The sequence below is a fragment of the Choloepus didactylus genome, chromosome 3 (genome assembly GCF_015220235.1).
Source record: "Choloepus didactylus isolate mChoDid1 chromosome 3, mChoDid1.pri, whole genome shotgun sequence".
NCBI classification, from domain to species: domain Eukaryota; kingdom Metazoa; phylum Chordata; class Mammalia; order Pilosa; family Megalonychidae; genus Choloepus; species Choloepus didactylus.
The window spans coordinates 3,657,939-3,682,442 of NC_051309.1; the positions used below are offsets into that span (position 1 = coordinate 3,657,939).

General features: G+C 55.3%; 1 protein-coding gene across 4 annotated transcripts in view; it reads left to right on the top strand.

Annotated features, from left to right (window-relative positions):
* RGS12 (regulator of G protein signaling 12) overlaps window positions 1-24,504 on the top strand; it is a 163,118-nt gene that overhangs the window by 51,522 nt on the left and 87,092 nt on the right. For all 4 annotated transcript variants that reach the window (XM_037829305.1, XM_037829306.1, XM_037829307.1 and 1 more), the window contains exon 3: window positions 10,626-10,742. In XM_037829305.1, coding sequence (XP_037685233.1) covers window positions 10,626-10,742 — 117 coding nt within the window. The remainder of the gene's footprint in view (window positions 1-10,625; window positions 10,743-24,504) is intronic.

Here is a 24,504-nt window from a genome sequence, read left to right on the forward strand (position 1 = left end):
GGGGTGGCAGACCTGGGTCTCACCCCCGCCCCATTGCAGAGAACCCGGAGCCCCTCTGGGCCCGCTCCGTGGACGGATAACACCAGGGCTGCTTGAAGGCAGTGGCCCCCCCACCCCCACGAGCCGGGGTTACGGCACCAGGTGGGCTGGTTCTCCTGGTCCTGCAGGGCCATGGCATGGGAGGGCCTGTTTCTCGCTAGAGCCCCCCAGCCCCCGCCAAGGTGAAATCATGGACGTTGAGGCCAGCAGTCAGGCCGTGCGGTCCGAGCCTGAGCAGGGCTTTGCGGGGGGAAGGTTGGTGGGGCAGTGACAGCCAAGTGCTGGGGACGCTGCGGCCTGGAGGGGGCCTGCAGACCCCTCACCTTCTGCAGCAGTTGTGATGCGTCACTTTCAGTTTTAAAAACTGGAGTTGGCTTTGACGAAAGGAGTGTGTGGTTCTGCCACGTCTGTTGTCCACCCGTGGCGCGTCTTTGTCAGGGGCAGTGGCCAGCGGTGATTTTCTAGCAGGGTGAAAAGCTTTCCTTTCCTTCTGATGCTGGGTGGCAGTGGGCTGTCAGCCCCAGAAAGACGAACTTGCCGAAGTTTCTCTGCTGGTGAGGTGTGGCCTTAGCCATTTGTGTTCATTGCACTGAACTGCTATAGTTCTTTGTGGGGACTTTTTCTGCCTGATGCTTGTTCAAGTTTTCCTTTCTCCTTCAAATTTCGAAATCTCACCACAATATTTGTCATAGCTCGGTGTTGAGCTAGGTGTTAGGCTTGGTCCTGTATTTGCCTGTGATGGGCCACGCGTCACAAAGCTAATTGTGTAGGAGTGTTTAAGGTGATCCGTGACGTGCCCATCTTCTCCAGATCTTTCTGTCGCCGCCTGAGTTCTAAACATAGGTCTTTTTTCTTATCACAAAGCCATGTGCTCATGACCTCCCCCCCAAGTAGAAATATAGAATGACAAAGCTATCAAGTAGCCCCATTTGTACATATTTTGTGTCCTTCTTTGGTTGAGCAATAGACTGTGAACGATTTCCATTTGATTGATTGCGCCGCAACAAAAGCCCGAGGGTGGAGGGTCCCCGAGCGCCCTCCTGCCGTGCGTCTGTCCTTCGCCCTCACCGAGGCCGTCCCTGTTCTTCCGGGAAATGGTCACTGGCTTCTGCGCTGGCCGCGGGGGGCGTGCCCCGAGGAGGAGGGAAAGGACGCGGAGCTGGCAGAGGGGGCCCCGGGGAGTGGGGGCGCTCTTGGGAAGGGGGACACTGAGGCTGCGGCTGAGGCCCGGCGAGGACGAAGGCAGCGCGGCGGGCAAGGCCGGGGGCGCGGCAGGGACAGCGGGGAGGGCGGCCGTGGGGGGCCTGGAGGGACATCGCTGCCCCCAGGTCCAGGTACGGGTAGAGCCAGCTCTGGGCCAGCAGCCGCCCGCTGCACCCCGCTTCTGTGCACCCCACATAGCGCCCCGCTGGCAGGCCAGCCCCCCAGCACACACCTGTCCCTGCAGGTATTCGGGAAGGGAGATTGGAAGAGCGAGAAACGTTTACCACGATGTTATTTGAACAGCTTTGTCTTGGAATTCTTGTTGGGATGTTAGGGTTTGATGAGCCTGAGTGTGATGTTTCTTCATTGTTCCCAAGGCCCCATTTCTGTTTGTGACAATGCTGTTCTGTGATGACAAACCTTGATTTATGTCTTTTTCTTCCAATGTACTGTTTATTCTCCCATTATCCCTCCCTCCCTCCTTCTGTCTTCCTTCTTCCCTCCCTCCCTCCCTCCCTTCCTTTCCTCCCTCCCTCCCTTCCTTCCTTCCCTCCCTCCCTCCCTTCCTTCCTTCCCTCCTTCCTTCCCTCTGTGCCCTCTTTTTACTGCTCTGCGGTTCTGGTTCTGTTGCTCACGGCTCCCTAACGTGGTCCCGTTCACTCCGGCTTGCACACTGTATTTCTGGTGACTTTCTAGAACAGCACAGACTCTTTATTATTTGTTACCATGGCAAACGCAGGCTCCCCCTGGCTCCCAGCAGCCTCTGCAGGTGGCCTCGCATCCACTCTCCTGCTGAGCGTGTGGAGGGCCAGTGCCCTTGGTGCCGTGGGCTGGAGCAGCCCTCCCTGAGCAGGGGACGCCGGGACGAGAAGTGGGGGCAGGAGAAGTGGGGGGTTTGCTTTGGGGTGTGGTGAGTCTGAATTGTCTACTAGACACCTGGCTTCTGGGTTGAGATGGGAACCTGGAGCTCAGGGGCAAACTCAGGGCTGGTGACAGAAATTCAGGGGTTGCTGGTGTACAGGAGGGGCTGGGAGGGTCCCCAGGAGAGAGCACAGGTGGAAAAAAGAAGTGCAAGGCCACGTCCTCCAGCAAGGAGAGGGGCAGGAGTGTGGGGTGGGGTGGCCAGTGGGGCCACCTGAGGACTGAGCCCCACCTCTGGAGGTCACTCGGGGAGGATGGGGGTTGGGGGTGAGGTGGGTCTGAGGGAGCTGGGAGGGGGCAAGTGGGGACCCTGGGCCAGCCCCTCTTTGAGGGATTACTTTGCTCTTTCGAGGGGTGGAGAAGTGGCCCTGGAGAGTGGATCCTCAGGAGGGAGTGCCCTCCTCCCTCCCTGGGGGTGTCACAGCCTCCCCATGCTATTGGGGTACTCCCAGGGAGGGTGAACCCGCTGGCACCGTGCTCCTGGGCAGGTGTTGGGTGAGGGGCCCTAATGGGGGACAATGTGAGGGTCTTTTCCTGAGGAGGAGTAGGGGGGCTTTGGAGGGGGCAGGGGGATGGGGTGAAATGGCCCCATGGGTTGGGAGAGAAGGGGTGGTGGGACCACGCCAGGGCCTGTGACAGGAACTTACGGCAAGACCTGGGCCAGGCCCGTCTTTCCCCGCAGACTCTGGGGAGGCTTGGGCAGGTGGTGAGTGGGTGCTGAGTGAGTGCCGCGGGGGTGGCGAGTGGGTGCCACGTGGGTGGCGAGTGGAGGCTGAGTGAGTGCTGAGGGGATGCCAAGTGGGTGCCGAGCTGGCTGAGGGCAGGAGGACGAGGGGCTTAAGGGCCGGAGGTGCTGTGCAGGGCAATGTTAACCACAGCCCCTGGCTCCCAGGCCACTGAGGACAGTGGAGGGGACTGTGACGCTGGGTTGGAGCAGGGGATCCTCGCGGCAGTAGGGTGGGGGTGAGGGGAGGTGTGTGGAGAGGATGGAGGGGCCCAGGCCCTGAGGAGGGCTGGGGAATGACGGGGCCCTGGGCTAATGGGGGGCAGAAGGAAAGAAGGTTGAAGTTGAGATGGTCAGAGAAATGACAGGCCCAGGGCTGGGCTGGGGGCTGTGCCAAGGCCACGGAGCCAGGAGGAACGCAGGAAGACGGCAGGGAGGGGCTGGTGACCTGCCCGAGGGCAGTGAGCAGGCCCAGCCATTCCTTCCGCCGTGACCCTGAAGGGCAGTCATGTTCTTGAACGGTGAGCCGGCAGGGCAAGTTGGTGGAGCATCACCTGTGTCCAGGTGTGGGGTGGCCGGGCCTCTCCGTGAGGGTCGGCATTGGCTCCCCTGGTGCAGGTGGAGGCGGGGGCATGTCCTGGAGGGGAGAGCAACCTGCAGCTGAAAACGTCCCGGCAGAGCTTTGACAACAAACTGCACCGTCTTCTCTTCGTACACGGTGCACATATGCCTGCACAGTGGGGGGACAGGAAACTCTGAAGAGCCTCAATGTCTTTACCAAAAAATGTGAACTTCCTTTATGCCAGAAACTGGTCCCTCAGGATTCAAGGCATCCGGGAAACCAGCTGGCACCCACATCACATCCGGGCACGTGTCCGGCCTGACGGTGGCCCGGGAAGGGCTCGCTGAGCCGGTGGGTCCTGCGGTTCCCGAGGGAGCCTGCGTGGCTGGAGAGCGCCGCGTTCCTGCACCTGCTGCACCAGCAGAGTCCAGGGCTCTTAAATCCCGCAGTGACTAGAAGATCAAGTGGGAGCGTGACCTGGCTGAAAGCCAGCCTTTTATGGACTTCACGCTTTACAGAGCGCTCACGCGTTCTTCCACTGATTTCGCCTTTTTTTTTTTCCATTTAAACCATTTTAAGGTAGATGGTTTAGGATGACACTGAGAACCCTGACAACGCTGTGCAACTTCCACCACTATCTATTTCCAGGCTGTTCTATCATCGTAAAGCAAAGCTCATGCCCATTTAGCAGTAACTCCCCTTCCCTCTCCTGCCACCCTGGGGAGCCCCTATTTCTGTTTGTGCCTCTGTGTGTGGCTTCTGTCACTCTGCATGAAGGCTTCGGGCCCCTGCGTCTAGTGGCGGGAAGCACCTTCTCCTGACGGCTGGGCCCTGTTCCCTCCCCTGGACACACCGTCCTCTGTCACTGGACACGTGGGTGCTGCCACCTTTGGCGGCTCTGAATAATCCTGCGGTGACACTGGTGTTCAGATCTCTGCCCGAGTCCTTTTTCGATTCTTCTGGGCATACACTTCGGAGTGGAATTGCCAGGTCCTACGGTAATTCCATGTTTAATTTCCCGAGGAAACGCCAAACGGGTCTCCACAGCGGCTGCACCGCCTGCGTTCCCCCAACAACTAGGAAGGTTCCTGTCTCCACACCCTCACCTACGCTTGTTATTCTCAGGTTTCTTTTTAAATAACAGCCGTCCTAGTGGGTGTGAAGTGGTTTTAATTTGCATTTCTATAATGGCTAGTGATATTGAACATCTTTTCATGTGCTTATTGGCCATTTCTGTGTCTTCTTTGAGGGAATGTCTATTCAAGTTCTTTGCCCATTTCCTAATTGGGTTGTTTGTCCTTTCATTGTTGAGTTGTAGGAGTTCTTTCTGGATTCTGAGTATTAAACCTTTATCAGACATGTGGTTTCCAAATATTTTTTCCCATTTTGTAGGTTGTCTTTTCACTTTCATGCTAATGTCCTTTGATGCACAAAGTTGTTAATTTTGATGAAGTCCCATTGATGTGTTTTTTCTTTTGTTGCTCATGCTTTTGATACTAAATCTAAAAATCCACAGCCAAATTTGAGGCCCTGAAGATATTTCCCTATGATTTCTTGTAAGACTTTTATCGTATTAGCTCTTATATTTAGGTCTTTGATCCATTTTGAATTAAATTTTGTTTATGGTGAGAGGTAGGGGTCCATATTCATTCTTTTGCTTGGGGGTTTCCAGTTGTCCCAGTACCATCCGTTGAAGAGACCAGTCCTTCCCCACTGAATGGACTTGGGGGAAAAATATCAGCTTCTCACACGTATGTGGATTTGTCTCAATTCTATTCCACTGAGCTCTATGTCTATCCTTATGCCAGGACCATGCTGTTTTAATGACTATAGCTTTGTTTTGAAATCAAGAAGTGTGAGTCTGCCAACTTTGTTCTTTTTTCAAAATTGTTTTGGCTATTTTGGGCCACGTGCAATTCTATATAATTTTGAGAATAAGCTTTTCCGTTTCTGCAAAAAAAGGCTCCTGGAATTTTAATAGAGATTGCACTGAATTTGTAGATCACTTCAGGCAGTGTTGACATCTTAACAATATTAAGTCTTTCAATCCATGAACAAAAGGAATGTGTTTCCATTTATTTAGGTCTTCTTTAATTTCTTTCAGCAATGTTTTGTGGTTTTCAGGGTACAGGTTTTTAACCTCCTTGATTAAATTTATTCCCAGGTATTCTAGTTTGCTAGAGCTGCCATTATGCAAAATACCAGAAATGGATTGGCTTTTATGAAGGGGTTTTTGTTAGGTTACAAATTACAGTTCAAAGTCCATGAAAGTGTCCAAACTAAGGCATCAAAAAAGAGGCTACCTTCACTGAAGAAAGGCCGATGGCATCCAGAACACCTCTGTCAGCTGGGAAGGCTCGTGGCTTGTGTCTGCTAGTCCTTTGTTCCTGGGTTCTAGTTTCCAAATGGCTTTCTCCAAATTGTCTCTGGGTTCTGTCTCTCTTAGCTTCTCTCTCAACTCCTGTGCATCCTTGCTTGTTCTCCCAGGGTGTTTCTCTCTAATCATCTGGGGGCCCTCTCTTAGCTTTTCCAGGGCAAACTCTGGGCTTGTGTCTATTAGCTTAGCATCTTCAAACATCCTTCTGTCTGCTTCTCCAAGCATCTCCAAGTGTCAACATCTGTGACAGCTCTTGAGCTCTCTTAAGTACTCCAGTGAACCAATCAAGACCTACCCTAAATGGGTGGGGTCCACACCTCATGGAAATAACCCCATTGAAGATCTCACCCACAGTTGGGTGAGTCATATCTCCATGGAAACACTCAATCAAAAGGTTCTGCCCTAATCAAAAGATTAATAAGTCTGCCCCCACAAGATGGCATCAAAAAACATGACTTTTTTGGGGGACACAATATATTCAAACCAACACACCAAGTATTTTATTCATTTAGAAGCTACTGTAAATGGAATTGTTTTCTTGATTTCCTTTTAAAATTGTGCTTTACTGGTGAAACCAACTGACTTCCGCGTGTTTATCTTATATCCTGCAAGTTTGCTGAATTATTTTATTAGTTCTAATAGCTTTCATGTGGATTCTTTGGGATTTTCTATATATGGGATCACATCATCTGCAAATAGGGAGATTTTACTTTTTCCTTTCCTGTTTGGATGCCTTTTATTTATTTTTCTTGGTAATTTCTCAGATTAGAACTTCTAGTGCCACCGTGAATAACAGTGGTGACAGTGGTCATCCTTGTCTTGTTCCTGATCTTAGATGGAAAGCTTTCAGTCTTTCACCATTGAGTATGGTGTTAGATGTGGGTTGTTCATAAATGCTCTTTACCATGTTGAGAAAGTTCCCTTCTATTCCTAGTTTTCTGAGGGTTTTTATCATGAAAGGATGGTGGATTTTGTCTAATACCTTTTCTGCATCATGTGTTTTTTTTTTTCTTTCATTATATTAATGTTTTGTATGACATTGATTTTCTTATGTTGAACCATAACTGTATTCCTGGAATAAATTCCCACTTGGTCATGGATTCAGTTTGCCAGTATTTCGTTGTGGAGTTTTGCATCTATATTCATAAGGGATATTGGTCTAAATTTTTTCTCCTGTCCTTTTTTTATCTGGTTTTGGTATCAGGGTAATGCCGGTCTCATAGAATGAGTTAGGAAGTAATCCTTCCCCTTGTCTTTTTTGGAAGAGTTTGAGAAGGACTGGTATTAAATCTTCTTTAAATGTTTGGTAGAAGTCAACGGTGAAATCTCCTGCTTCTGAACTTTTCTTTATTGGGAAGTTATTGTTTATGGATTCAATCTCTACTTTTTATAGGTCTGTTGAGATTTTCTAATTCTTCTTGCATCAGATTAGATGATTGGTATGTCTCTAAGAATTTGTCCATTTCATCTAGGTTTTCTAATTTCTTGGCATATAATTGTTCATTGTACCCTCTTATAATCCTTTTTATTGATTAGATCAGTCCCCACTTACATTACTCATTTTAGTCGTGTTCCCTCTCTCTTCTTTGTTAGTCTGTCTAAGAGTTTGTTGGTTTTATTGATCTTCTCAAAAAACCAACTTTTGGTTTTGTGGTTACTCTATTGTTTTTCTGTTGTGTATATCATTTTTCTCTGTCTACTCTTTCTTATTTCCTTCATTCTACTAACTTTGGGTTTAGTTTGCTTTTCTTGTTCTAGTTTCTTTAGGTGTGAAGTTAGCTTATTGATTTGTGATCTTTCTTCTTTTTAATGTAGGCACTTAGAGCTGCAAATTTCTCTGCGAGCACTGTCTTCTCTGCAGCCCATATGCTTTGGTATGTTGTGTTTTCATTCACATTCATTTCTAGATATTTCCTAATTTCCCTTGTGATTTCTTCTTTTACTCATTGGTTGTTTAATAGTGTGTTGTTTAATTTCTACGTATTTGTAAATTTTCCAGTTTTCCTTCTATTATTGATTTCTAGTTTTATTCAGTTGTTCCATTGTGGTCTGAGAAGATACTTTGTATGCTTTCAAATATTTTAAAATTTATTAAGATTTATTTGTGGCCTAACATTATGGTCTATCCTGGAAAAGGTTCCATGTGCACTTGAGAAGAATGTGTCTTCTGCTGCTGTTGGGTGGAGCGTTCTGTATGTCCGTGCCCGTTGGGTCTGATTGCTAATAGTGTTGTCCAAGTCCTCCGTGTCCTTACGGACCTTCTGTTGAGAGGGTCTGTCAGTTATTGAGAGTGGTGTATTGAAGTCTCCAACTGTTACCGTAGAGCTGCTTATTTCTCTCCAGTTCTGTTAGTTTTTGTTTCATATATTCTGGGGCTCTGTTGTGAGTTGCATATATATTTATAATCATTATAACTTCTTGTTGGATTGAATCTTTTATCAATGTTTCATATTCTTTCTTATCTCTTGTAATCTTTTTGACTTAAATCTATTTTCTCTGACAATAATACAGCCACTCCAGCTCTCTTTGATTACTGTTTATATGGAATATCTATCCCACCCTTTTACCTTCAACCTCTCTGTGCCTTTGTAATGAGAGTGAGTCTCTTCTAGGCAGCACACAGCAGATCAGGCTTTGTCACCCAGGCTGCCAGGCCCTGCCTTGTAATAGGGGACTTTAATCCATTGACATTTGAGGTGATCACTGAGAAGAAACAATTTACTTCTGCCGTTCGCTATTTGTCTTCGTGTGGTTTGTAGATTTTGTTACTGCCTTTTTTTGTATTTAGTTGCTTTTTGTAATGTACCATTTTGTTTTCCTTCTTATTTCCTTTTCTCTGTATTTTTTGTTATTTTCTTGGTGGTTACCTTTGTAAATGCAATGAATATCTTAAACTAAAGAAAACCTAGTTCTATGAGTATCGATGTAGTTTCAGTAGCATACAAACACTACTCCTGTATATCTCTGTACCTCCCCCTTCACATTGTTGTCTCAGATTACATCTTTATGTGTTGTCTATATAATGTCAATTAATATTGGTTTATAATGTTACTTTACGCATTTGCTTGTTAAGTAATGTGGGGGAGGGGGGATAGTTTCAAACCAAAAGTACAATAATACAAGATTTTGTATTTTCCTATGTAGTTATCTTTACCAGTGTTCTTTATTTCTCTATGGCTTCGAGTTCCTGTCTATTGTCCTTTAGTTCAGCCCGAAGGACTCCCTTTAGCATTTCTTGTAATGAACCCTTTCAGCTTTTGTTTCTCTGTAAATGTCTTAATTTCGCCTACATTTTGGAAAGATATAACTTTGCCAGATACAGAATTCTTGGATGACAGTCTTTTCCTTTAAGGACGTTGAACGTGCCGCCCTGCTGTCTTCTGGCTCCAGGGTTTCTAATGGGGAGTCCTGTCTGTCTTATTGGGGATCCCCTGGATGGGACGGTTCTCTGCTGCTCTCAGAATCCCGTTTGTCTTTGGACTTGGGCAGTTTCCATCTCAGGTGCCACGGTGTGGCTCTCTTGGAGTTTGTTGAGCTTCCTGGACGTGTATATTCATGTCTTTCCTTGGATCTGCGACACTTCCAGCCGACCTTCCTTCTTTCTCCGTCTCGTCCTTCTGGGACTCCAGTGACGCGTGTGCTGGTTTGCCTGATGGTGTCCCACAGGTCCCTTGGGCTCTGTTCAATTTCCTTCATTATTTTTCCTTCTGCTCCTCATGCTGGATAATTTTTCTTGTTTTATCTTCAGGTTCACTGGTCCTTTCTTCTGACTGTTCAAATCGGCTGTTGAATCATCTAATGAGTTTTTCATTTCAATTACTGTACTCCACAGCTCCAAACTTTCTGTATGATTTCTTTTATGATTTCCATCTCTTTATTTTGTTCTGATGTTGTTTTCCTAATTTCCTTTAGTTTTTTGTACGTGGATTCCTTGGGCTCACAGAGCTTATTTAGGCTGGCTGATTTAACGTCTGTGACTAATGGTTCCAGTGTATGAGCGTCCTTGGGAATAGTTCCTGGCACATTCCTTTTTTTCCTGTGAATAGGCCATAGTTTCCTGTTTCTTTGTGTGTTTTGTGATTTTTGTTGTGATCTGGACATTCTGAGTGTCATGTTGACATGACTGGAAATCTAGCTCCCCCACTCCTCTGGGCCTGCAGTGGTCTTGTTGTGTTACTGAGGACTGGAGCCGTCAACTTGTGACTTTTCCATACTATTCTTGTTTCCAAATAAATGGAGAAGGAAAAAGAAACAGTTACTGTCTCTAGCCTCCTCTGCCGCTTCAGCCCCGCAGAGCCGCCTCCCGCACCTGCAGTGGCTGACCGGGCAGGGATCGGCCGTCGGACCTCACACCCCGGATTTGGAGGCCGAGGTCCTTGTGTCCCAGCCAGCACCAGCCATGCTCCGGGAACCCAGGCTGCAGCCCCCGTGGCTGCCCACCATGCGGCTGGGGACTGGGGTGAGCGCTGCAGGCAGGGGGCACGCAGCTCTTCTCCAGAGCTCCCCCTGCTCCTCCCTGGAGGCTGCACCGTGCTCCACTGGGCTCCAGAACAGCCGACTCAGTCCCTGCAGTACAGTGGGTTTGCTTGTGGAGGGACTGGTTCGCAGAGCTGCCCACGGTCCTGCAGCAGGAACAGCCGTGGAGGGCAGTGAGGCTGGGGCTGTGGAGCAGGCACGTGAGGGCCCAGCCGGCTTCCCTGGCCCCTGCTCCCCCGCTGCCCGGGCAGTGCGTCGGGACAGAACGAAGCCTCTTTTTCCAAGAGGATAACTTGATTCTTTCTGCTTTTCTTTGTGCTTAGGCCTCCAGATTTGGGCGTGGACTTGGCCTCATTCAGACTTCTCAGCGTCCTTCTGCTCGGAGATCATTTGGAAGATCCAGGAGGTTTAGTGTCACTCGCTCGCTCGACGATCTCGAGGTACCTGTATGTCGGGTGTTCTTCAGGTTTTCAGAAGTGCAAATCACCCTTGCAGACCTGTCAGAAGCCTCGTTCCTTCCTTCCCCTCTCCAGCGGCCGCCGGGGCTCCGTCCCTCATCACTTCCCGTCCGTCCTGCCACCCTGGGTATCTGGGAACCACGGTGCCTTTCCGAGTCTCCGTCCGTGTTCTCAGCCCTTCCTGGACGTGACTGTGTGTGGTCTCCAGGCAGCCGCGGAGGGGGCGGCTCACCCCCTTTAAGGACAGGCCACCGATCCGCAGACCGGGGTGGAGGCCCGTTTGCCTCCATTTGTTGGTAAACTTTACATAGATGCAGCCACACTCCCCATGGCTTATTCTGCCACTTCTTTTAAACTTTGCCTGTTTCCACACTGTATCTGTGTAGTTTGGTCGCTCATGTGCCTTGCCGTGAGCCGCTTCTTTACAAACGTGCCTTGTGCTGCTCTCCATTCTCCTGACGTGCTCAGGGAAGCCTGGGAATGTTTTCCTGTGAAATGAGCTTCTGGGAGCCTCTCATAGGAGCCCCCTGCTGCCCACCCGTGAGTCTGAGAGGCGGCCCCTGGATGTTGAGGGGCTGGGCAGCGGCCACGAGGCTGACCATGGCTCGTTCCCGCGTGCTGTCCCCAGCCGGCACACGTCCCCCTCCTGGATTCCTGTAGGCTGCCTCGACGGAACGGCCTCTGCTCTCAGGGAGGCTGAGCATCTCTTGGTTTCCCCCACTTAAATTAATTGCCTACTCGTATTCTTTTTCTATTGGGTTGTTTCTTTTAGAGATTTTGTAGTGGTTTTTTTATATGTTCTGGATATGAGTCCTTTGTCAGACAAAGATTTTGAAAATATCTTCTTTGTGGCTTATTTCTAACTTTGCTTATGGTGTTGTTAGTAATATTTTTCAAATTAACCCGACATAAGATAACCTCCCTGCTGAACGTGAGTAAACACTTCTTTGTAAGGCAGCTTCCTGGGGGTACAGCACTGTCTGGGTTCGTGCTCAGGCCCAAGAATTAAAAGGGAGGTGTGCCCCCGAGGCAGCAGGAGGGGCCAGTTGTGGTTATGGGGGGCCTTGGGGGAAAGGAGCCACTTCTAGGAGCGTCTCCCTGCAGCGTCCCCCACTGTGGGCCGTGGGCTGAGGGTCCTCTGTGCAGACCCCCCGTCAAGGGCAGCACCGTGAGGGGATGGGGGTGGGGGGGACGGTGACTGACGGGGAGCAAGGCAGGAGTGGGCAGGGCCAGGCCAGTGGAGCCTGACTTCCTGGCTGTGTTAACCAGTGCTAGAAGACACATGTGATGAATCGTCTGTGAGAGTGCATGTGTGTGTGTGTGAGCATGTGTGTGTGAGAATGTATATGTATGTGTGAGCATGAGTGTGAGTGCACATGCAGGTGAGCACATGTGAGCATGTGTGTGCATATGTGAGTGCAAGTGACCGCACAAATGTGTATGAGTGCTGTATGAGCATTGTGTGCATGAGCATTGAGTGTGTATGAGTGCATGTGTGTGTGCATTAGCGTGTGAATGCGAGTGAGTGCATGAGTGTGTGAGCATGTATGCGTGCACGTGAGTGTGCGTGAGAACGTGTGTGAGTGCGTATGGAAGCACGTGTGTGAGCGTGCATGAGTGCACGTGCGTGTCCATGAGCGTGCGTGAGAACATGTGAGCGTGTATGGGAGCGCGTGTGAGCGTGCATGAGTGCACATGTGTGTGCACGAGCATGCGTTAGAACGTGTGTGAGCGCGTATGGGGTCATGTGTGTGTGAGTGCGTATGGGGCATGTGTGTGTGAGTGTGCATGAGTGCACGTGCGTGTGCATGAGCGTGTGTGAGAACGTGTGTGAGCATGTGTGAGAGCATGTGTGTGTGTGTGTGAGCGTGCATGAGTGTTTGCGAGGATGCTGGGAGCCAGCAGCTCTCTCCTGACCTCCCTGTCCCCCTCCTTTTCCTACTGCTAAATCTGCTTGTGGAAGGGAATATCCCCGTGGATTTACATCACATTAAAATGGAAAGGGTGGATGGTAATTAATATGTCCTACTCCCTCCGTCATAATAGAGCTTTAGCTATTTGAAAGAGAAATTATAAGAAAAAATAACTCCAGTGTGAGACTGACCTGTGGTTCTATCCCTTGGCTTATGTCCCAAGAACCTCAGTCCCCAGTCCCCAGGAGCCCTGAGTCTTGGGCGGCCTGACGCCTGGAAGAGCCCCCACGGCAGCAGTGGCAGCCGGCCTGTCGGTGGGAAGATCCACCCGCGGTGCTCCGGAGAGACTGACCTCAGGCCTCAGGGGTGCTGGGGGTCTGCTCCATGTCTGAAGATGTCACCGTCACCTCTGGGCTCGTCCTTCCTGCTTAGAGGGTCCATTGTCATCCAAGCAGACCGGGATGCAGGTCTGGTCCGGTCCAGCTGCTCCTTTGCTTGTGCCGGAGACTTGCCGGCACCCCCTGTGACATGGGTATTGATCAGGCTGCCAGTATTTTTATGCCCTTCCTGCTTTCTGAAAGAGAGAGGGAGAGAGAAAAGAAAGATCTAAGGCAGCACAGGTAAAGCAAGACCCAAACCATTACAAGAACCACCACAACATGTGAGAGCTGCGCTGTGGAGGGAGAGGTGGAGAGCGCGTCTCGGGGAGACCCGGTAGAGGAGAACCCTAACCGGGCGCAGGGCTCGCCCTGAGCTCCACGCCGCCTGGGGGCAAAGCACTCCCACCCCCAACGGCGCCGTCTCAGTGCTGGGTTTAATCACAATTTTGCTCGAATTTCAAATCAGAACAGGATGATTCACTTTTTTGTTGCTGTGTGTTTCTTTGTAGACATTTTCAGTCATTTAGAATCTGTTTTTATATCCGCATACATTTTAGAGCTCACCATCAGGTATTTGGCTAACAGATTTGCTTCCGCTAAGAAAACTTCTGGAAGTTTCACAGAGATGACCGTTGACAACAGGCAGGCCCCTTGGAGCCGTGGAATTGCACACATGTTCTTCGGCAAACATGCAGGGTCTCTAGGTGCACAAGGAGGGGGTTGCTGCCCATCCGTACCCTCCAGGCCCAGGAGGGACCACCCCAAGGCCCAGCCGGGCTTGGCACTCGCACTCAGAGAGGCCGGGGAGGGGGCTGGGGTCACGCGGGTGAAAGGTCCCAACCTCTGGGGACCTGGGGAGACGCACGGCGTGGTGCCCAATGGAGAGCTGGAGGGGCCAGGGTGGGCTGAGGGGAGGGGGTGTCCCGGAAGCCGGGAGAAGGGCCGTGCAGCCTGGGGGACCGCTTCGGGGTGAGGGAAGGGGGCCGCCAGGTGGCAGAGGTGCTCCACCCGGGAAGCTGGGGCAGGCCCTGGAGTCTCAGCTCAGGTTTTGCTTGATCTCGTTGTCCTGGTTTGGAGTGGTGTATTCCCGGATTCTGCTGTGCCTTCGCTGTTTTTGCAGAGAGGGAAGGCCCTGGGAGGGCCAGGAACCCTGCTTTATTGGCGAATTCTCTTGAGGAGCAGGCTGCACTCTGCACCCTCGGTTCAGCCCTGCAGCCGTCTGGAGAGTGTGGGCCCAAGCCCAGGAGCCCACCTGGCACAAGTGCTGCAGGGTTGCTGGGCCTGGGGGCTGTCCTCGGCCCCCGGGGCAATGCCCACTGGGTGTCCGGGTCGCCTCCACTTCACACTCGCCCAAATGAACACACTGGAGACCGCGGGCTGCAGCAGGCACCACATGTCCATCCGGGTCTGAAACCTGGCCCTGCTGTGGTTATAACACAAGGACAACAAGCCCCGTGCGGGAGGCACTGCTCTCGTTCTGATTTACCGAGAGGGAAGCCGAGGCACGAGAGGGTGGGTGTGGGCCCCGGGCTGGTGCAGGATGCACCACTGCACAGACGGCTCCCGGGAGACTCTGGGCTCCGCTCAGGGGGCGTCTGTCCCTCCGACTTCTGTCCCTTGCTGTTCCCCAGAGGGACCCTGGGAAGCCAGGCCAGTGTGGGCGCATCTGGGCTGCGGAGAGCTCCCTGTGGGGGCTCCTGGGGCTGGGCACTCCTGTCTTCCTGCTTCTGGGGCCAGCACTGTGCTGGGCGTGTGGCGAGGAGGGTGATGGGGGTGCCCTGTGTGGCTGCCCCTGGGGAGGGGCCTCACGTTTCCATGCCACATGGTGGGCCGCGGGGCCATCTGGTCAGAGAATTGGGGGCCCTCAGCTTTGGGGGCATGGCTCGGCTGACAGGAGACCTGGGGTCTCGGCGAGGTCTGCCCTCCGTGGGCCCCAGTGCAGGCTGGCACTGGGAGCGGGAGAGTCGCGTCAGCCGTGCAGGGAGCCATGTGCCTGGGGCCGGGGCTCTCGGATCCACTCTTGGATCCCCCCTGGGTCAGGTGAGCCGGGCCGTGGGAGGTGGGAGAGGCCAGCGGGAGAGGGCTCCATGGGATCCGGCAGGGCACCCCCGATGGCAGAGGCCGGTGTGCAGGGTGGTGAGTGGCTGGCTGTGGGGTGGGCTGTGGGGCTGCCTGGGCCCGGGTAAGCCTCCTGGGTGAGCCTCCCAGGGCAGCAGCCATGGGTGCGTCGGCCTCAGCAGGGAGCTCGGCTCGGGGTCGCCCGAATTTCCTTCTCTTATAAGGACCCTGGTAGGAGGATGCAACCTGCCCTGCCTGAGGTGGGCCTCATCCAAAGGTCCCGGGACACTCACCTGGGTGCACAGCAGCAGGACGGCGTGAGACCCGCCCTTCTGGGGTGCACAGCTCCTGACCAACCGCTGCAGGAGAGGGCAGCGGTGTCTGCTAAAGCCGGGCTTGGCCGGGCCCCCTGCTGGCCCCGGGATACAGGGTGTCGGCCCCGCTGCCCCGTCCACGCCCGCCCCCACCCCAGCAGAGACCGCGGCCCTGGGCTGCCAGCCGGCCTGGTGGCGAGGGCGGGCGGACCCGGGGCCTCCCGCGACCGCTCTCTAGAAGGTTCTGTGGACCACGGGTGTCCTTTAGCGCCCGCCTGCCAGCCCTCTGGCCTCTCTCCGAGGGTGGTGAGGCGCCATCCCGGCTTTAAAGAGGAGGAGCAGAGAAGGGGCCCTGGCCGTCGGCCCCTCCAGGGAGAGGGCATGCACGAGTTGCTTTAATCCCCCTCAGGACGGTCCCCGGTTCCGGCTCATCCTGAGACCCTGCCCTCCACCTGTGCCCCGGGGGAGGCGGCCATTGCCCATCTCGGGCGCTCTCGACCCGTGGCCTGGCACGTTCCCGGGGGTCGGAATCCATGCAGACCTTTCTAGACAAGCTTTTTCACCTCAAATATGCTGCTCTGCTGTTTCCAGGGGAGTTGGACATAGACGCTATTGCGTATTTTCGTCTTTTGTACCCTTGTTTAGTCTTTAGACTGTATATTCAGGAAATCATCTTATTAACTCTTAAAGCTCCTGTTAGCTTGGGGACATACACTGGGATTTCTTAGTGCCCTGGGCACTCGCTCATTCCTTCTGTGAATATTGGTCGACCACCCACTACGCACAGGCTTTATTTTGGGTCTGGGGAGACAGCCATGCGAGCCCCCTGGGAGCTGGGCAGCTGGCTGGGGTTCCAGACAGACGCAGGTGGAGACGGTGCTGCGGGGTGGAGAGGGGAGGGGGTGCTCGTGTGCTCCGGGGGCCCCGGTGGGAGGCTGGGCAGGGGCACTGGGAGCCAGCTCCTGCGAGGGGGCCTGGTGAAGGAGACCCGCGGGAGCCCCTGGCCTCGTGGTCCCTGTGGGGTTCTGTCTGGTGGTGGTTGCCCACGGGATGCTGGGTCACGGGAGCAGAGAGCAAGCGGGCAGGCCAGGGTAGGGGCAGAGCAGTGGGGTTCTGTGATCAGATCAGCTCCCCTGGGGAGCCCCCTGCAGGGGTCCTGGCGTGGCCCTGGGCCTGGCGGCTGGAGGATGCTGAGTTCGGGGGCAGGAGAGCCCCAGGGCTGCTCTCCACCTGGATGCAGTGTGGCCGGGGCCACTGGCTACCGGTGTCACCCCCCACGGACCCCTCCTCACCTCCTGCCTTGGACTCTTGCTTCGCAAAGTCTTCAGCGTGCCTGAGTGGGCAGGTGGTCCAACTCTTGCCTGCAAGGAGGCCTGGGGGCTGCTTCACTCTGTTTCACCAGACCTCCTTTCGGTACTGGGGACCGCTTTAGAGGGTGCCCGCCTTGCCCCTGGGCTCAGCCCCTATTCCCACCGGGGACACCGTCCGCTCTCCCTCTCCTCCCTGGGGGTCAGTCTGGAAGCTCCCCTGCCCTCGGCAGCTGGTGCGGTGCCTCCTGAGCCCCTGACCCAGCTGTCGTTCACACGGCGTCGTGCCCGGCCTCTGTAGGCCCTTCCTGCCCAGTGACCCTGCTAGGCACTGAGCACCCAGCAAGCCCCCTGCCGTCCCACCGGCCTAGCATTCCAGGAGCTGCCAGGACCAGAGCGAGGCCAGTGCGTGTTCCTTGGGGCTCGCTGCCGTGTGGCTTCCCCGTCTCGTGGGATCCCAGGGAGCTCACTGGGAGGCTGGGTGGGTGGCCCTGTTGGAGCCGGCAGCCCTCCCGCTTGCTCCGTTGAGCACTGCCTGCGGCTGGCTCTGCCTCGCCCTGCGCGCTGTGCCCTCTTGTCCTCACCTGGCTGCGCTGGGCGTCGTGGCACAGGGTCCGACCCCGACCCTCACGTGGCCCCAGGACACACATCCCTCAACACAAGGAAGGGCAAGTGCAAGGCCGCGGCGCGTCCCCAAGGCCCCTGGTCCTCGGATGTCCGGCCACCCAGTGCCCTCTCCTCTCCTGAGTGCATCCTCTCGGGCCCCGCAGTCCCGGGAGCTCGTCATCTGCCTCCTCGCAGGCTGGCAAGCTCGTTCTTGCCCCGTTCTTCCCCTCCTTGCCCCTCCCGGGAGAGGAGAAGGGCTGAGCGAGGCCAATGAGCTCACAGCCTGATGGCAGCAGAGGAGGCGGGGACAGGTTCTCACAAGCTCGGAGGTGGGAGAAGGGATCCACATCTAAGGCCCCATCAGGGCCAGGTAGACGGACACACGTCAGACGCGTGCACTCCCAGTGAAACTTGGCCACCGCCCCTCCAGGCACAAGCCCTTGGCAGTGGGGAGGGAAGTGACCATCACAGGCTCAACTGACCGTGGAGAGTCAGGCAGTTTTTCCCTGGAAGTGTGTGTGCATGAGCGTGTGTGTTTGTGCATGTACGTGCATGCGTGAGTGCATGCGTAGGTGTGCGAGTGTGCGTGGGTGCATGAGTGTGTAGGTGTGCGAGTGTGTAATGAGTGGGTAAGTGTGTGTGTGTACCATGTGCATGTAGGTGCATGTGTGTGTGTATGGGTATGTGCACGAGCGTGTGTAGGTCCGTGCGTGTTACGCATGTGTGGATGGGTGTGCATTTGTGTGTATGGATATGCATGTGTGTGTAGGTGCACAAGTGTGTGCATGTGTGCATCAGTGGGGGTGACAGCTGGGCCCGAGGGGTGGAGGTGAGGGGAGCTGGTCCGGGCCTCCTTGGAACCGCGCAGCCGCACCGTGATAAGGGAGGTGTGTGGCTGGCTTTGTCTGACCCACAGGGTCAGTCCCAGGAAAGGTGACGCTGCGCGGAGGCCCTGGCATGTACGTGCGGGGGTCTCAGAGACACTCGCCCTACACTGCCGACCGCCAGGTTGACTTGGGCAGACGAGCCCTCGTCTTCTGCTCTGGAGGTGGGTGAAGCGGATGGGGGCAGCATGCGAAGCGGAAGTCAGGCCAGAGGGACGGGGCCTCTAGGCCGTGCCAGGCTGGGGTAATCATGACCCTGTGCAGGTTGCTGGCAGAGCAGAGCCGCCCCCTCCAGCAGAGGGCAGGGTGGGCTGCCCCCGGCGATTCTACCCCAAGTGCCCTAGGGGTGTCTGGTGGAAACCCCCACGGAGCCTCAGAGACTGGAGGGACAGGCGGGCTGTGCTGGCTGCTCCCACCCCTGCCTCTCCACCAGTCTCTGCTCAAATGCCGCTTCCTCCAGGCAGCCCTCCTGGCTGCTGCCCGTGGGGTGAAAAGGTCCCACTCGTGCCTCAGATCTTCCCGAACACCTGCCGGGCTCCATGAGGAGTGAGGATGGTGATGGCGAGCTTCTGCCCATCCCTCTTCTTGCTTTGACATAATTCTACCTTTTATTTTGTGCAGATATTTGAAAAGAGCTGTGTCAGGAAGCTTGAGCGGGCACCTGTTATTTATCTGTACAATTCGCACTGCAGCAGGCAGGCACCATGGTTTGTCATTAAACTCAGTACCAGGAGCCTGGGAAGCAAGAGGCCCCCCCACGTGGACCAGGCCTGACCCCCAAGCCGAGGGTCCTCACCCCAGCCCCACTCGGCCAGTGGGCAGTGAGTTTGCAGTCCCCGGGCAAGGCGCTCCCTGGGGCCAGACCCCGCTCGGGTTAGGCTCCTGATGCCAAATGCTCTGAGATTCACCAGGCAAAGGAGTCCAGGGGCATTGGGGGTGAGCCCTCCACCCCCAGATCCCCAGAAATTTAACAGCGTGAAATGGTAGCCCAGCCCTAGAAGCTGTTTTCTCTTCCTTCCTTTGTTAAACTCAGATTGCTCTGGGTTTACTCACTTTCAGGTTGGGTCAGAGTTTGGAGGGCAGACAAAGCGGCCTGGAGCACGTGAGGGGCACGGCTAGGGTTTTGGGGCGGGCAGAGCCCGCAGGCTGGCGCCAGGCACACCCGCAGAGGGAGGCTGACAATAGCATGGCAGCCGCTGTAATTAGGGCTGCAACTGCACCAGCCACTGCTGTCTCGGCCGAGAAATTATCCCTCAGCTGAAGTTGGATTTGTTAGAGGAAATACTTTAAAAATGATCTCACGGCGTGATGTATGTAAGCGGCTTTTTTTCCCTCCATGAGAGACCATCGAGACACCGCCTGAATCCCTGGCAAACCGCAGCTTCCTGCAGTGTCCGGTTGCCATGGGTTACCGCGGGGAGCAGCGGAACTCCTTCTGAAAGGGCTTTCAACTTTTCCGACATGCACGGGCTCGCCGGGGTGCGAGATGGTGCCGCGTAGCGCCGGCCCTGGCACCGGGCAGGGTTTCCGGCGCTGAGATGGATTTGGGAAAAGGGCTGTCAAATGAAACCCATGTTCTAAACGATCAGCAGGTAAGCGCGTCCGGCTGCATCTTGTCACTTCCAGGGAATCACTGTTGGAGCACTCGGCAGCTGGGCTTCTGCTGCATTTTCAGCCTGTTTTGCAAAAGGGAGCTATGGAACCGGCACATGCTTTAAAGTGTAAACTTTGACGGAGCTTGTCTTGTGCTTGTGCCGCAGAGCACGAAGCGAGTGCCAGGGACGCCAGGCATGCGGGGCCCCCAGCACCAACCGTGCAGACTGGGGCGGGTGGGGGTCCATCGGCGGGCACAGCCTCAGCCTGGGGTCCGAGCCGCTGACGATCTAGTCGGCCCCACAAGAAGCTCTGGATGTTTTCCTTTTCCTAACCATAGCTATTCTAATGGGTTTTTAAGACATGGGTGAATGAATTGTGTTGAAATGTTAAATTTGAAATAGATAAATGTAGTAAACTCTATCCTGCTGTTTCAGTCACTACTTTATATTTTACATTTTAAAATGTGATGAATTGGTTCTGCCATATGTACATTCATCTATAACTACTAGCCATCATTTAGTGATTGATTAGTATATGAGTTTATAAAGTCAAGCTTAGTATAAAATGTTTAAGGTTTGAGATTGAATAGAAAGAATAATTTTTTGTTCCTTTTATGGCTGTGCCACATTGACGTAGAGGTAAAATAAATTTAAATTATGTACAAAAGATTGTCACTAATTACCGGGTACAAATTTTGTATTCATTCTTTTATGGGGATTGTTTCATCTTATAAGTTTCCCCATTGTCTACTTAAATGAAACATTTTGTCAAGAACTGAAGGAAAAACTCTTAGTTTGCAAGGGACTGGTTTGGACTTGGTGTAGGACAGTGAGCTGCACCCTTCCTCTCAGAAATAAAAGGTGAATTGAAATAGGTGTGCTCACAGGCCAGGGTGTCCTTCGGAAGTGAGTGCCAGCCGCCACGTCCGGTTCAAACGTGCCAGCATCTGCCTCGGCAGCTCCCGGGGCCCGCGGGGCCGCGTCTGATCTTTACGGGCGTCATGCCGCGGAGCCGCCTGGCCCTGTGCGGGGGGACGTGCTCCCGGACAGTCCCCGGCTCCCGGCTCCGCCCAGACCCGCCGACCCACCGGCCCCCTGCCCGCGGTGCGTTAAGCTTTAGAAGATTGCATTTTCATTCTGAGTAAGAAGGACGCTGGAGTCCGCCTTGCTCTTGCCAGTAGGATGTTCTGGACTTCATCCAAAATGCACATGCTCAGCCGGGCAAGTGAGCTGTTCACGCGTGTGTTAACAGCCCCGTCTGCAGCGTCGCGGCCGGGCCGTGGGGAGTGGGTGGTCCCGGGTGGAGCGGGGGTCCCAGCCTGCCTGGCTCGGCCCCTGCCGTGGGGGGAGGGCAGTGCGGCCGCGGCAGGTGCCAGGGCCAGCGCCGCGCTCGCCAGTTTGTGCGGCTGTAGGTGAACCCCTTCCCCTCTGAGCTGCAGGTTCTTCGTCTTTGAAGTGGGGGTGTCAGGAGGACGAGACCCCACTTGTCAGGGCTTCGTGCGTAGTCTATACACCTAGAAAAGCTGTGTTTTTAGAGTTTTCAAGCCCGGGTGCTGCGTCTAAGTTTCCTTCCTCCTGACGGGGGCTCGGGAGCCTTTATGGAGAGCTTCCCGGCACGCCGACGCCGGTCACAGCCTCCCCGTCTTCTCAGACGTGACATCTGACACTAGTAGACTGGAAATCTATGTGCTCCTTTAGCAAAACAAGGCCGTCCGTCATATTTAAGCCATGCCATGATTAGATCCGATGGTCTTAGGTGCTGGTAAGACAGTAATTGATAAGACACAAAAGCCCACAGCCTGAGAAGTGTGACTGTCACCAGAAGAAAGCTCGAGTGCGTTAGCAGCGCCGGTGCCTCTCGGCGGCACCCAGGCCGGCCCCGCAGCCACAGAAGCCGGGACGGGGCGGCCGCTGGTGCTCCCAGCGCACCTGTGACGGGAGCTGGCAGGTGCGGCGCAGCCGGGGCCTCTGCCGTGGGGTCCCCGCGGATGGGAAGCCGAGGCAGCCGCCGTTTGCTGAGGCTCCTCTGTGAGGTTTTACTCGGTGAGTCGTCCTGGGAGCCCGTCCCACGCCCCGGGCCAGCCCCCGGGGAGCCGGGCTACGCTGCAGCATGTCCCCTGCTCTCCCTGGGGAGAGTGACGCCGGGAGTTGGTCGCTTTGTGGCTCGCAGGTGTCTCAGAATTGTCCTTCCCTGCCTCGTCCACGGAATCAAGCTGGGCCGTGCGGGTGCGTGGCAGGAGGTTTCGCTCCCAAGGCAAAGCCCTCGGGCCTGCTGGGACCCCCGCCGCCGGGGAGGGCCCTGGAGGAGGGAGGGAGCTGGCCGCTGCCGCACTGGGCTCCGTCTGAGATTTAAAAATAAAGGGGGTTTCATGGTACAAAAGTGAAAGTTGACTGTCCTTTTCTAGGCAGCGTGGCCCCCACATTGTGGTTAGGAAGCCGGTGGGGCACGATTTTGGGGCGCGGCTGCTGGCGAGTGCAGTGGGGGTCGCTGGCCGTCCCCCCCACACGGCTCCCAGGGGCAGAGGATGGGGCCAGTGTGTGCCCCACAGAGGAAGGCCAGTCACGCTCGCCCCGTCTTTGACGGGGGCCCCCACCCAGCCCCTCTGAAGGGGTCTGCCGAGGGTGGGGTGGTGGGGGGCTGCAGGGAGGGAGAGGGGCCAGCAAGGGGCTCAGGGGAGCCTCGGGGGAGTCTGGGGCCAGGTGGCCGGGGTGGCTGGTGGCTGTCCTGGAGCACTGCCGCGTCTCCTCTGGGGCCCAGGGTGGCTGAGCTCTGCTCCTCGTGCGCCCAGCGGCCCTGCCCAGCACTGACCCTCTCCTGACTTGCTCCCCCGGACCCCGGCCCGGCCTCCATGTCCCTTCCAGCCTGCTTGGCCCCGGCTCACCGCCATCCGTGGGGGTTGGCACGTATTGTGCCCTGAGACCTCCTTCGGCCTTAAGAGTGGGCGCCCGTGTTTGGGACGGTCAGGGCATGTCGCCAGCGGGGGGCCGCTCTCCTGCAGCCTCTGATTCTTGTTATCTTACGAGAAGACCCCTCGGCTCTGCCCGAGGGAGACTGACCCCATTCTGATTTTCAACCCCTTCCCCTTCTTCCCATGAAGGGGTCGGACCCCTGCCTGGCCGTGTGCCTTCCGCATTCGAGGCGTGACGGGTCATTCTGTCGTCCTCCTTCCCGTTGGCCGATGGCACCCCGGGGTTTTGAGAGCGGGAGGACAGCTCGCGGGTGTCGCTGCCTTCTACGCCCTCCTCCCGCCCCGACGCCTCTGAGAAGCAGGTGTTCTCCTGCAGCTTTACAGCCGCGAGCTCAGGGCTCCTCCTCGTGCTTCTCGTCCCAGCTCGTGGCCAGCCCTGGTGACAGCTCCCGTCCCTGGCACCTCCCCAGCCGCCTCCTCCCCCGGGTGTCCGGGAGGCGACCTCGAGTCCTGCTCGCCGGCCCCAGCGCAGGAGGGACAGCGCTGTCCTCTCACGCAGCCTGGAGCCCGGGAGGCAGTGGCTACCCCAGGCCGGCCTCTGCCGCCACATCTCCCCCTGCAGACGCCAGCCCCCGGCTCCCAGTGCCTGTCCCTGCCCCCCGGTCTCCCCAGCTTCCGCTCACACCGAGGAAAAACCTGGCCTTGACCGTGGCGCTCACACCCCTCCGGCCCCCGGCCCCCTGCCGCGTGCTGGGCCTGGGGTGCTGGTGCCTGTGCCTCTGCCTGCCGTGGCCTCCTCCCCCTCCCCTTTTGTAGGCTGCCCCTCCACTGCTCGGTGCCCCTTCCCCTGGAGCTGTCCCCACCACCAGCCCGACGTGGCTCCCCTGACCAGCCGAGGAGACCCAGCCTTTCCGGCCCACCTCTCCCTGACCAGCGTCCTGCAGGGGTGGACCCATCGTGGGGCGTCCGGGGCGGCCATCTGGGAGGGCCCGGCCGGGGCAGGAGCTCGGAGAACACGGCATCGGGGACGTGGACGCCTCCTGTCATGGTCCCCTGCACTGTGTGACCCGCCAGGGCCATGCTGCTCCCACACGCCCACCCACCCCGCGAAAGCCCCCCAGGCTGACTTCAGCCCTGGAGGAGAGGCTGGGCCACAAATCCCACTCTCCAGCCAGAGTGGGAGTTACTGTTCATTCCAGAAAAGCCCACCGGCCTGGCTCACACCGTGAGCTCTGCTGGAGCCATTTCCTGCACAGGGGCCTTTTCCGGAAGGTCACCGGTTCTGTTAGCAAATGCCCTGTGACTCGCAGAGGCTGAGTTGTCCTGTTGGGATCTGAGGTTTTTAACACCGGGATGTTCACAGACTCTCGCTTTCCTCAGTCGGGGAGGCCGGTTAGGAAAAAGGACTTGGCAGGTTCCTTTCAGCAGTAAGATCTGAGAACTGTTGTGTAAAGTAGACGTTTAACCGTTTTAAAGTCTTGTGTCTAACTTGAGTGTCTGGTGTTTGTGGAGTTCCTGGTGCCATGTTGGACTTTCAGGTTTTTTTTAATGAATTACGGTGGGATTCGCCGAGGCTGTTCTCTGGAGGAGGTTCTCGTGGCTTTGCCCGACTCGGTTTCTTCTGACTTTATTGAAGGTTGAAAAGCTCGTCTGTTGGGGTTACACACACACACACGTGCGCACAGATGCACACATGCTTTGAAGAGAAGCACAGGGCCTTTTCCACGCTTTGGCCGTTTTCACCTCATCGGCTTTCGCCCACTTGCTTGCTCACAGTT